Here is a 13,816-nt window from a genome sequence, read left to right on the forward strand (position 1 = left end):
TGAGATGGTGAAGGAGCTCGTGCCACAGCCTTGAAAATAGGTTAAATTGGCTGTTTTATAAAGCCTGTGAGCCGTATGAATTGAACTACAATCATACTGGTTGACCCCTGCTTTTTCGTAATGAGAGAACACGAACGGACGGATGTCAAGGTCGCTGGTGTTTGAGGTGCTGGAGGTTTTTGTTTTCCGTAATGTAACACTTGTTTATATGTGCTCGTGAAAAGGTGAGGCCAGCAACACATTGTAAAAGTTTTGTGAGTGCTGTGGGACCGTGTGGTCCTCCTCAGCAAGGACAATTCAGTGCAAGTGCGACAGAACACTTGTACTTGTTCTGTCATCCATGAGCACGGTGTTGCGTACTGAAAGGACTTCTCCACGCTGCGAGAGAAACCAGCCTCCCGGCTAGCGGGAAGCAGTACCGCCTCTTGCTTTACCTCGTGTTCGGGGTGGGCGGCAGGCAGTGGCTGAGCTCCGTGTCGACCTGTTCCTTCTCCTGCTGTCCTCGCTGTGCTGTGCAGATACCCCGCCCCACGAGAGGGAGGAGCTCTTCGTGGAGAAACTGCGGCAGTGCTGCGTGCTTTTCGACTTCGTCTCCGACCCCCTCAGCGACCTGAAGTACAAGGAGGTGAAGCGCGCTGGCCTCAATGAGATGGTGGAGTACATCACGCACAACCGCGATGTGGTCACTGAGGCCATCTACCCCGAGGCTGTTGCTATGGTGAGGCCAGACTCAAGGACAGCTGCCGGGATCTTTGCAGGGGCTACTCAGTAAGAGGGTAGTTGAAGATCAGCTGAAAAAAAATATTCATAACTCCAGGCAATACCCTCCTCTGTCTGCATCACATGATACAGCCGCTCTTTTTCACATGTGTGTTTGAGAGGAAATTCAGTTTGCTGAATTCCCACTTGAGACAGATCTGTTCATGACACCTGCTCTCCATGTGACCCTCTTTTAGTTGATGTCCAGCTGCCACAGCTGCATCTGGTTGTAATGTGGGTCCTATATTTCTGTGCTCCTCTTGCCAGCGGTATTGTCTCTTTCATTTTAATACTGGCCCTGCTTGATCCGCTCTAGACCTGATCATGGAGAGAGGCCTGGGAGCCTTTACGTCAGCCCTTCCCTTTGCAGAAAGCACAAAGTTGGGGACATAGATATGTGCAGCCAAGCAGTTAAGTTACTTAAGCTACACAGTGCTTCATGGCTATCGGTAGAAGAAGACTTATTTTCAGAACATCCTAGGTGTTTGAATATGTAAAATGCAGCTGATTAAGAAGGTACCATTGTCTGAATGTTTTTATTTGAACTTTTCTGATTTCTTTTATTTTGTTTTGCCAGTTCTCAGCGAACCTGTTCAGGACCCTCCCCCCTTCCTCTAACCCGACGGGGGCGGAGTTTGACCCCGAGGAGGATGAGCCGACACTGGAAGCTGCGTGGCCACACCTCCAGGTGGGCGGGGCCCTTTCCGTAGTGTTTACTTTGTAGAACAATCCTACTAGAATAAACAAATTCCGCAACTCTGTAATAAACATGCTGGGTATAGGTAAGTGGTCCAGAAGGATTTTTTTTGTGTGTTTCTCGTCATTTATTTTTATCATTCTCTAAGTGTTTTTATGATGAAGGTTAATGGCATCTGCAGTAATAGCGCAATTCATTAGGACAAAAGCCCATGTATGCTGTGTCGCCTTCTGACAGTGGTCCCAACATGTTTTTTTTTCAGCTTGTATATGAATTTTTCTTAAGACTGTTGGAATCACCGGACTTCCAGCCAAACATTGCAAAAAAACACATTGACCAAAAGTTTGTTTTGTCGGTAAGTATTGTTAATCTTGTTCTAATAGTTTCTGAAACCATTTATAACTTTGATTGTTAAATATTATAGCTGTTAAGGCACTTTTTAGATAATGGTGTTTAAATCAAGCTTCTAACGTGATTCAGTGCACTGCTGTGTCCCTGATTCATATAAAACAACAGAAAATTAATTTGGATTTGGATTAATTTGTTATGCATGATCACTGAATTATTTGTGCTACGGCTGATATTATTATTAAGAAAGGAGGTGTTAATGTTGCTCATGGAGTTTGGAAGATAATGTCACTGTGTTGGCAGCAATACAAAAAAACAGGAATTTTTTTTAATGTTTTTTTCCTCGATGTCTAGTGTTAAAGATACATTAACCAAGTTTGAACTTTTTTTTAATGTGGTTATGTTGCATAGTCAAGGTGAAACGTGCAAGAGGGAGTTGTCTTTGAGTACCCCGTAACCCCAGCAATTGTACATGTCTTCAGGCACTGATCACACTGTATTACATTGTGATACAGAGAATAGAATAAAACTGTTATGCATTAGCATACATAAGGGTACACTGTTCTTTGCTCCCTGTCTTCCCACATGGCTCTTATCTGCTGACTTTTGATAGCATCACAGGGGTTCGAAGTATGGAGGCTGTGGAGTAACGATGTTTGATCTGAATGGTGTTACAAATTGATCTGAGCATTTTGTTGCTGTTTATGGTTAGACCTGTACCTACACCCTCATATTTCAGTCATGTTTGAGCAATACTGTATGAGGAATTGATCTCCCATTTCCATCTTCCATCCTCCATGACAGTTACTGGAGTTATTTGATAGTGAAGACCCCAGAGAAAGAGATTTCCTTAAGACCATTCTCCACAGGATCTATGGCAAATTTCTGGGGCTGAGAGCATATATACGACGACAGATCAATAATATATTCTACAGGTAAGAAAATTGCACCACATTTCAGCAGATGTTTAGAATTGTGAGGTACGGTTTGTTTTGTTGCATGTAGTTTTGCTTCATGATGTATTGCTTTAGGGATAATATATGGCTCCTTGTAGGGAGTTGTCCAGTATAAAAACATGTTGGCAGGGATGTTAATTAAGCCTGCTTCTGTTCAGTGCTTAAAGAACAAGGTTTCGCTGCTCTGTCCTGCCAGAGAAAAAATGATACATTGACATTTTTTCTGTGGAGTATGAAATAGTGTTCTGAAGAGCCTTTCCGCTTTTGAACATCAACTAAGCAAATTATTGGAAAGATGAAGACATTCATTGATAAAAATAATTTATAAATAAACGTGCTGTAGTAAGATTTGAAAAGGAAGGTTGGTACAGTGGCATTTTGGATGGTGATGGTGCCTCATAGCTCTTTCTAGGATCATGGGCCAGGGCACTTTCTGTGTGGAGTTTGGATGCTCTCTGTATATTTAGTAACATTTCTTGGGGTGCTCATGTTTCTTCCCACCTCCCAAAGACTTGACGACTCCAGCAGAGCTGGGCTAAGATTGAGAAGATTTGAGACTAGAATGATAATGATGAATGTGTTTGTGTTTTTTTTAATTTCATTTTTCAACCAATAGATTGCACATATTTTTTCCCTAGATTTATATATGAAACGGAGCATCACAATGGAATTGCGGAGCTCTTAGAAATATTAGGAAGGTGAGTAGTATGGACATTCCTGATTTAAAAAATTAAATAGAAATTTTAAAAACATCTACAGACTTTTTTTCTTTTGTTCCTTTCTTTCTCTAGTATAATCAATGGTTTTGCTTTACCGTTGAAAGAAGAGCATAAAATGTTCCTGATCAGAGTATTGCTGCCATTGCACAAAGTGAAATCACTTAGTGTGTACCACCCACAGGTAATAACACTTCTTTTAAAATGCTCAATTTCTGTAAACAGAGTACTGTACATTTTCCGATGTTGCAGTTTTGTCAGCTTGTGTTCATTTTTTTTATAGCTGGCTTACTGTGTGGTGCAATTTCTGGAAAAAGACAGCAGTCTAACAGAACCAGTAAGTACAGATCTCTGTGAGCTTGTTACATTGGAATAAGAGAGGTCTTTAAAACCTTAAGTCACTTGGTCAGTTTTACAGTTTGGGTGTTTTGAATGGTGCAGAAGTCAAACTTCTTTTTTGTGGCTTCTCTAAGATGTATCAAAATCTAAGCAGGACCATGTATTATTTTGTGATTTATTTTTTTTAATTAAATGTTTACTAATGTTTGTCTAAAGTATTTTTACCTTGGCCTTCTAGCAAGGATTTCTCTGTAAGTTTCTGCTAGTTTTATTTTAAATTTGCTGACTTTTAGACTGTTCAGTACAGAAATGAAAGACGTTTTACTGAGACTTTGCTTTCAGTGCAGTGCCAGTGGTGTTCAGACACAGTGGTTCCTGCTAAATGATCAGTGCGTTTAAAAATGAGAGCATCAAATGTCCAGAATTCAGGGATTGTTACCCTGTAAGTCATAATGTAGTTGAAAAGGTTAAGTTGGGATAGGACTGGATAGGATCATTTGTCTACTATTTTAATATAGCAAACAGAGATCGGACTGTTTTCCTCATTGGTTATGTAAAACTAAGCATTAGTGAACTTCAGATTTTTCTCTGGCCATGACTATTAAGTCTGTCTGGAGCAAACTGTTGGTGCATACAATAGCCCCTCTGTGGTACAGTTATCCTGTTTTTGAAGTGCCTTGAAGTTTTGACTCATGAGTCGCATGTCCCCCAGGTCATTATGGGCCTGCTGAAGTTCTGGCCAAAGACCCATAGCCCAAAGGAAGTGATGTTCCTCAATGAACTGGAAGAGATCCTGGATGTTATAGAGCCATCTGAGTTTGTAAAAGTCATGGAACCTCTTTTCAGACAGCTGGCCAAGTGTGTGTCAAGTCCACATTTTCAGGTGAGGTACGATGGTGAGTTCTTGGGTTGTGAAATGTATATAATATCCATTTGAGGTGCAGGGTGCAGTTTTCCATTCAAAATGTGGTTGTTGGGAAATAACATGAATTTTGTTTCATTCTTATTATGTTTTAATTTTCTGGAGAGGTAATTATTGAGGCTGTCTTTGATAAACTTTCTGATCCCGGTGTGAAATGCGCACTCTGAGAACCAGGCAGAACTAGTGGGTAAAACTCTTGTTTGTTTTTCAGGTGGCAGAGAGAGCTCTTTATTACTGGAACAATGAATATATCATGAGCTTGATAAGTGATAATGCAGCCAAGATCCTTCCTATCATGTTCCCAGCCCTATACAAGAACTCTAAAAGCCACTGGAACAAGTATGTATCATTCTTGTCTTGTGTCAAGAGCTGTTCATGCACCACCTCACCCCTATTTGAAGCATAAAGATTACTTCGGTTTTTTGCTGAGAATGTCTACGTTTGTATTTATCTGTCATTTGATATACGTAAAACACCACTAAATAACCCAATTTCTAACCACTTCTTCTGATTCAGGGCCACAGGGGAGCTGTAGCCTACCCCAGCAGGCAACGAGCACAAGGCAGGGTACACCCTGAAATGGACACCAGTCCATCACAGGGCAGACGAACAGACACGCACACACTCGCATCAGGGCCAGTTTTCCCAGAATCTAGTTAACCTGCCATGTTTAACTTACTTTGGACTTAGTTTGGACTGGGAGGAAATGGGAGCTTTTGTGTTGTCCTTCAAAACAATATTTTCTTTTTGAGGACTGGGAGGAATGTTCAGTGAAACAAATAGAGCAGTGTATTCATGAAGTGTGACAGGTGGGAGCTTCTGTGATTCTCATTGGTTTCCAACTTTCTGATGATGGGTAGGTGCTTAAGGCAGGTGCTTAACTTCTTTATTTGTGCTGTGTTAAGAGTCTCGTGTCGTAAAGTAGTAATGTCATCTTCAAGTGAATTCATGAAAAGCAGCGCGTGGCAGCTGTTTGAAAAGTTGCTGCTTTGCTGCATTACGTCTGCAGCATGGTATTTCTCAGGCTGTGCATTAAAGGTTGAAAACAATAATTACTCCTATGTCTTATTGTGAGGCGTGCAGCATGTTGAGGGGTGACATCTTTTTGCCTTCTTTTAAGAACACTTCTGTTTTGCCAATCTTAAAACAGTTTTGCAGTGCGAACAGAGTATTTATTATTAATACACTATATCGGTACACACAAATTATCCAGGAATGTTTACCATTACTGGTTAAAACGCGGAAAAAAATGTTATGGGATACAGCATAAACATAGATGCTGAATGAAATTTTGTGATTAGTTTAGGAATGTGAAGTTTTGTTCAGGACACCAGCATCACCACAGTAGTAACAGTAGCTACCGATGGCACTGTTTCTTAAGTCCAGACAGCTGTTCTGTGGCTCACAGCTGACGGGATGGTAAGTCGCTGTAATCAAGTTGAGAACAGTTATCATCTTGCCAACCTGGTGTGGAAAATGAAATAAAAAAACAAGAATAATGCTGGTAGCAGTATTAAGGTTGTGGTGTCAAGGATCCTGTGATAGAAGGGTGTACTGCATTAATTCAGTATGTCCTGATGGAATTACTCATGTAGTGTTCAGAGGGGGGTGGGATGGGCGCACAGTGGTAAGCATTGTTGCCTCACAGCCCTTGTTCCACTGATCAATTCCGGATCCTGAAGCTATCAGTGTGGACTTAGGATGTTCTCTCCCCTTGTTGGTGTGGTTTCCTCCAGGTGCTCCAGTCCTCCAGCTTTGCAAAGACATACTGGGGGGTTCATTGCCTTCTGAGTCCTGTCGTGTTGTGTTCTCATTGTGGAAACGTGCCCCCGTGTGTGAGTGTGTGCGTGTGTTTGCAAGTCCACCCTGCAGTGGACTGGTGTCCCGTCTAGGGTATACCCTGCCTTGTGCTTGTTGCTTTTGGGATGGAGTATTCTGATATGTAATAGTTTTAGAGTTAAATCCATCGATCCATTTTCAGTAGCTTTTTCATGTGTAGAGATGTTGCAATGAGCCAGAGGCTAAACCCGGCGGGCAGGGAGAAAACGAGCCGACAGATTCGAGCACCGGGAGCAGAGAGGCAGCAGCGCCACCGCCATCCTACCCTCCGTAGTGCCACCCTTTCATAGACCTAAAACAGCCAGCTCTCACACGGCGTTCCCACCCGTAGTTCAAACAAGTCGGTCAGTGCTGAAGTTGACACAAAAATGTTCTGATCAAGGCTGATAGAGTATGAAAACACTAGGATGAAACATTGGTCTCAATGAAAAAGCAGTGCAAGAAACACAGAAATAATTATAAAGGTAAAAACTATGTATGGAGTGATTTTCTTAAGAGATGATAAACGATTTCTTACAATCCTGTTGTCAAGAGCAGCTGTTTGTTCAGCAGCTTTGTGGTTTTTTTCATCCTTCTTTCCTTCTTTGCTTGGGTGAGTTTTTATTTGCACTCCTGGATTAACAGTTCCCTCTTTCCCTTACCTATCAAGGACAATCCATGGGCTCATCTACAATGCGCTGAAGCTCTTCATGGAGATGAATCAGAAGCTGTTTGATGACTGCACACAGCAGTATAAAGCAGAGAAGCAGAAGTGAGTTCCGCCCACAGGAGTCCCCTGTACTGTACAAACCCAGCAGGCATCCAGCTAGAGTCAGAGAAAAAAATACCATGCTGGAGCAGGCAGCACTGTGTGATTGGACTCCATAGGAAGCTGCATTATTTTTATTTTGCTTCATGTTCTTGAAATAACTTGTAGTGCCAAAAGCCAAATTGAGTGTAGCACAAATGCACTACTGTTTAATTGATGTGCTCTATGTAAAGGCAAATACTCACGCTTTGTCCACCAAAGAAAATAAAATCTCTTTTTTTTTTCCAAAGTTTGAATGGTAGCCATTTCTTTGTCTGAAACATTTCGTTCTGAAATTTCCAGTTTCGTTGATACCCATATATTATTCTTTCGTGCTTTTCAATTTCAGAGAAAAGTACAAACTGAAGGAACGTGAAGAGATCTGGCACAAGATTGAAGAGCTGGCTCACCAGAACCCGCAGGTCAGAGCAGTGAGAGCGCTGCCCCGTTAAGTGAGGAGACTTGGGAAGAATAGTATCACAACTTGTATGTGCAGTTAGTCTGCAATTACACTGTCAGGGTTTCTGTCAATTAATGGTGTAATTTGGGGGTGTTAGCAGTGTAAGGAACTTCATTGTTTTGCTAATTTTAAATAGAGATCTTCTTGCTGCTGAGCAATATAATTATCACTGTTAATCTCTTGCCCTTTGTGTCTGTCGTGAATACAGTGTACAGCATTTCTGCTGTTGTAAAATAATGTTAAGTGTGAAAAGAGGATACGGTAGATGAACCTTGTGTGGTGGCTGCGGTTTTCTTGTTCTGACGAGCTTGAGAGAGTGCGAGCTGGCCTGACTGTGTATTGATGTGGTTTGGATTAAGACACGGAAATGATCTTGCTGTCTCTCTCTTTCTATCTCCCCTGGAAGAGTGCAAAGATTTATCCCTCAATGACCTCCAGATGTGTCACTGGTTTTCACCCTCAAGATGAGGCAAGTTGTATGTTTCTTCTGGAAGTAAATTAAGAATTTTTTTTCCCCGTGGACGTGCCTTTGTCCACACTGTTTGAAATATGACGACTGCATTGGCACGAAAGACCTCAAGTGCAGCTTGAATTCTGAAACCACACAAGCCAAAGAAAACTAACTTCTTTATTTGACTGGAAAATAGCTTTTTAAAATAAAATAAACTTTAGCTGTCATTAATGATTGAAGATTCTGCCAAAATAAATTTTTACCCGTTTTGGTTAGCAACAAATGGATGCACTTTTTGATGGTGGCCCACAAAAACCATAAGTTTGGATATTTGTTCATTTTTAATAATAACAGTAGCATCTTAACTCCTCTTTTTGCTTGCACTGTCACGCGGTCTTTAAACTGTCACATGTAATAGAGGACACATGACATCCTACCCTTTCTTCTCCATCTGCTCCTATAAACACACTCTGGCCAGGCGACTCACTGTATCTTGATCACAGAGATTTTTAATTTCTGATAAGCACAGGTGTTGTGTTGTCCGTCTGGATGCGAGGTTAAAATACGTTTCTGGTTGTTGACGTGCAGAGGAAATCGGGACTCTGAATTGAACACACAGGGCGTGTGTGCTGGTGCTGCCTCTCACTGTCTCTGTTGTGACTCCATGCAGTTCATGATGTACAGTGAGAGCTCAGCCCTGATGCCTTTATACTCCATGGAGACCGAGACCCCAACTGCTGAGGATATCCAGCTGCTGAAGAAAACTGTGGAAACTGAGGCCACACAGGTAATTCACTGCCACCAGAGCATCTGCTCCCATGAGAGGGTCTCTTTGACTGTTGTTGGCTGTCTTTGCTGTTGTGGAGTTTCATTTATGCCCCTGTTAAGGCCTGGGCAGGCAAACATGGAGCGGTTTTGCAGAGCCAGCTGGTTTTCCCAGTTGGTATTGGCTTGCATTGCCTTTGTGTTTTGCCAGCCAGACTCCTAACAGCCCGTACAGCTGGAGTTAAAGCTCATGCTGTTGTTTCACCCCTTGCCTTTCTATATGACAGTCACAGGAATTTGAAATGGCCGTCCTTTAAGGTTACGGTGAGAGTTAAGAGCAGCTGTTGAACAGTGGATACAAATAGTAATTGGCTTCGTCCAATCACTATCCAGTGCTGCAGAACCATACTATTACTGTAAAATTAGATTTCAGTGCGTCAGTAGCACTTGCAGACAATCATCACTTATCTCTGTGAAGTCCCTGTAATGCATAGTTTTGTGCATGACGTGTATAGCTTATTTTATTTGAAGTATATAACTATACTTGGGTTCTGAAAATTCTGGTTGATGCACAGCCATCCACTGCCCTGTTTGTAACCCCTCCGGACTTTTCAGCTTCAGTTTGGATGATGCATAGTAATTTGGATCATTTTTGCATTTACACAAGTAGTTGTCAGCTGTTCTTTTTCCCCTTTGAATAAAAGCTTGACGAATGTCCCCCTCTTGTGTGTCAGGTGACCAAGGACATGAAGAAGGACAAGGTGTTGATGCGCCGGAAGTCGGAGCTGCCGCAGGATGTGTATACTATTAAAGCCCTGGAGGCCCACAAGCGTGCAGAGGAGTATCTGACAGCCAATCAGGAAGCTCTCTGACTAGGGAGCCCCTCCCACTTCCCCTCTCTCCACCCCGAATGCTTTCCACCCATCTGGAGAGCCCTGTCTGCAAAGACCCTAGCTATCACACACATCCTCACCCACGCACACACACCAGACAGACAAGACGCGCACGCACACAAATAGAACATTGGTATACCATGCTGGGTCACAAGGAAAGAAGATCCTAAAAAATCAGTCAGCAGTGTTTTTGTGTCTCTTTCCTCATGTTTTTTTCCTTTTCCCACTCTTTGTGTTTTTTCCCTTTCATTGAGTGTAGCCTCTGACTAGGAAATCTGCAGCCACTGTAAGGCTCTGAAGAGAAGGTGTTAGTAGGTAACAAGACTTGTCACTTTATTAGTATTGAAGAAACTAAAAGCACTTAAAAACGCAGGCTTCCTTCACTGTGTTTTTTTTTTAAGCTATCCATTTTACTTGTAGACATTTTTTCCAGGAACATATATAGTAGCCCTATTTTTATCCAAATGTGTAATGTTCTCTTTTAAAGAGGCAGTACCATTGCTTGTTTAGTTTATTCATTGGGTTTAATTCATTTTGGTTTTGTGCTTCTAAAGATTGAGTTTTCTGAATCATTGCCTTCACCTCAAGTATTGCACTTCTATGCCGAGTTTCTGAAAGATCTCCTTGTGTAGCAGCCTGTGTTGAAAAGACTCCACCATTTGCTACCTGTACTGTATTTGTTCCATTCAAAATGGATGATTTTTTATTGCATCATTTTGAAAGAATCTTGAATGACGGGATTTGAGCCTTCAGTTTTTAATATTTTAAGGCCATGTGACAGTGGGCAATATATGCAGTCATTTGGCTCTGAGCTGGAGGAACACAAGTATACATACTCCCTTCCTGGATGCTATAAATGTCAATACACTCATTCCAAATGGTTTGAAGAATCAGGGCTTAAAGAATTTCTGCTATATTGTGAAAGATTCCAGTATTGAATCCGTTTTGGCATTATTTTCTTGGGTTTTGTGCACAGGTGATTAGAAAGATCAGGTATGATGAATTCAGCCAGTTCTAGAGGTAGTTAAGAGACTCAGGAAGTGTAACAGGCGTGACCTCCTGAACAGACGTCATAGTATTTTAATTATAGTGAGAACGTCTTTGATACCCATCTGCCTTTTTTGGAAAGTGTTACATTTAAAGTCATTTGTACTCCGTCTACAACATCCTCTCCGCCTTTAGTGTTCAGTTCTATAATTTCATTCAAGCTGTCCAAAGGACAGTGGAAAAAGCACTAGAAAGTGTCACCATTGGTAATGGCTGCTACCTCAGCACCAGATAGTGTCCCCAGTTGTGAGGATCCTTGTTTTCTTTCCTCCCATGGTCTCTTGACACCTGTTAGTCACAGCTACCTCCTTGTGCTAGAGACGCCTCATAAGTCGTTTTTATTGAGCTAGCATTCTTGCCCTTAATGTAGATAGATTTCATGGTATTGTACAGTAAGAGCTTGTACATTAGCTTGATCGCTGTCTGTTTTAAATGCTTTAGTGCTCAATTTAATCTTCTGGGGTATCTGTTGCTGTGATGAATGGGACTAGCTCTGGTTTTGGGACTAGTTCCTTATATGGACTAAGTATTCTAGATTATGACTGTAACCAATGTGGCCATCTAGTGGTTGTGCAAAAGGAGATGCCATGTGGATCTACAGTTTTCTAAATGCTACATTTAAGATCGTTTTAATAATTTAACATTTGTGAAGGCAGAATGTCTTTTACACTTCAACGATGTTGTCACCTACAAAGACTATTATCGAGCAATCTGCCAAATTTTAAAAAGGTGAAATACTGGCTTTGCTGTTGGCTTTTACTTAAAGGATGTGAAAATATCAACTGCCTTCATAGTTTTATTTTTGGTTATGCAGAGAATGGCATTGTGAACAAGCAATTGTTCCCATGCTGAGCATTATTTTATGTTCTGGCAAGCAGACTTCAGGCTCAGTTCTAACCAAGAGCAGAGCGGTCATCTTCTCTAGCAGCTGTTGGCTTCACCACAGCTGGAGGGCTAGCTTTCTGTTCTGTGTCTCAATGGGTTTTGTGTAGCAATTCAGTCCGGTGATTTTGTGCTTGGCAAGGGAGCTGAGCTTGTGTAGACAGACTGCATTAGTACTAACGCTTAGACAGGGAGTTGTCATACAGTATGGGTGGAACTATTTTGTGATCCAACTGGATCTCAAGGAATCAGTGCCATGTACAAAGCATGTGCTGGTTGCTGTTTGTTTTCTGAAGGCATGAACTGCCTGCGTTGTACCTTTTGAGTGTAGTGTCTAAGTTATACTACTTACAGATTTGTTCCTAATTTTTCAAAGGCTGCAGTCACTGGAAATGAAAATGCTGACTCATGTTTTAGAAACAAACTAGTAATTGCCGTTGCAAGCATAGGGAATCTCTTCATCTCACCCAGCCCCTTGAAAACCTGTGTGATTTATTATTTAGACTCTGTCATAGATTGTGAACAACATTTTTATGGTGCCGAAGCAATATTTAAAAAACAATTTAAAACATGCACTTGGTGTACGGGAGCGCTATACAATCCTCTTAGGAATATACACGAAAGTAAAAAGGTGAGATTTGCTTATTATTCAGGCTCATTATAAGAAAAAAGAAAGCCTGCAGTTACTGTTGCGAATATTTGTGTACTGTATATTGTAATGTATATTGCTTAGGGTTGCAGTCCCCCTCCTCATTCCTCCTGTCCTCCCTGCCTGGTCTGGACTCCTCCCCTCCTCTCCCCTGTCCTGCTGCACGATCTCCCTTTTCTGTTGTGGGGTCTGGAACTTGAGCTTCTCTCCTTCTCTTTCTAATCATTCCAACGGTGGGGAACACTTCTCTCAGAGGGCAGCTGCTGGACAAAGTGACCATATACACTGTACTACTACTCAACTTTGCAAATATCTAAAGTGGCATTTCTGTATAAGGCATGAAAACATGTTTGATCCTAAAATGGCTTGAGGTTCCCTTTTCCCCAGTCATGAACTGGTCACTTAGTTGTTTTGTTACTGTAAAGCTAAGAGGAAGTCAGGTTTATTTTTCTACTTGGTTTACAAACTATCAAATATCTGCTTTTTCATTTGGATCAAATGACTGAATACCTCAGAATATATAGGGCTGTAGCACTGATTTATTGGAACTGTGGAACCATTATCTGGCTGGTTAGGTTTAAGACTCTGTTTTCAATACTTACCCCCTCATTCCAAAACAGTACACAGTTACTATAGAACAGGCAGCTTTTTAAATACAATGTCATAGTACTTTTTTAATGGTGTATTTACATTTCATATTCTACTATAAGGTACAGATAGGTTTTGAAAGTCTTAGTTTTGATGGTGTCTTGTGACCAGTACATCTTTTACCTATAAAGAAAGCATGTTCGTCTTGGGCTGTACCAAAGATCAGTGAACATGGGCTGTTGTCTACACAACCACGATAAATGTTACTGCTTTCATCTACCACAAGCAGACTCCATTTCCTTGCCCTGCTTCCCCGAGTCCAACAGCCCTCTCAGACATTCCTTCAAGCAGATTTTGAGAAACTGTGTCCTTCAGAGCAGTCTGGTGTGGACAGCCTTTTGTGGGAACCAGAGGAGAGGACAGGGTGCTCATTTTGTCCAGCAGCTGAGCTGAGCATAATGCCTAGAGGGCTGTAAGAATTAAGGGTCTCTCCACTACCACAACTCCCCCCCAGTTCTGACACTAACATTAAGCTGCTTTCCAGGTCATATGTACATATGTTGTACTTTAGGTAGAGCATTACATAGTATGAAAATGTCATATTTTGTACAGATGTTCATGTATGTACAGAACAAAATAAAGTCTCTTGAAACAAACTTGAAGGTGTGCATTTTAAAAAATGCTATGCTATGAAAAAAAGCAGAATATTCATCTTTAA

General features: G+C 41.4%; 1 protein-coding gene across 1 annotated transcript in view; it reads left to right on the forward strand.

Annotated features, from left to right (window-relative positions):
- Positions 1-13,754, forward strand: part of ppp2r5d (protein phosphatase 2, regulatory subunit B', delta) — a 30,961-nt gene extending 17,207 nt beyond the window's left edge. Inside the window, exons 4-17 of the mRNA XM_088610312.1 lie at positions 519-718; positions 1,337-1,447; positions 1,719-1,811; positions 2,609-2,739; positions 3,399-3,458; positions 3,552-3,660; positions 3,760-3,813; positions 4,528-4,698; positions 4,949-5,076; positions 7,226-7,327; positions 7,713-7,785; positions 8,230-8,292; positions 8,945-9,061; positions 9,774-13,754. Of these exons, the coding sequence (XP_088466438.1) occupies positions 519-718; positions 1,337-1,447; positions 1,719-1,811; positions 2,609-2,739; positions 3,399-3,458; positions 3,552-3,660; positions 3,760-3,813; positions 4,528-4,698; positions 4,949-5,076; positions 7,226-7,327; positions 7,713-7,785; positions 8,230-8,292; positions 8,945-9,061; positions 9,774-9,911 (1,550 nt within the window). The 3' untranslated portion in view covers positions 9,912-13,754. The remainder of the gene's footprint in view (positions 1-518; positions 719-1,336; positions 1,448-1,718; positions 1,812-2,608; positions 2,740-3,398; positions 3,459-3,551; positions 3,661-3,759; positions 3,814-4,527; positions 4,699-4,948; positions 5,077-7,225; positions 7,328-7,712; positions 7,786-8,229; positions 8,293-8,944; positions 9,062-9,773) is intronic.
- Positions 13,755-13,816: the final 62 nt, after the last annotated feature.

This window comes from Lepisosteus platostomus, chromosome 17 (assembly GCF_059453375.1).
Source record: "Lepisosteus platostomus isolate fLepPlt1 chromosome 17, fLepPlt1.hap1, whole genome shotgun sequence".
Classification (NCBI taxonomy): Eukaryota; Metazoa; Chordata; class Actinopteri; order Semionotiformes; family Lepisosteidae; genus Lepisosteus; species Lepisosteus platostomus.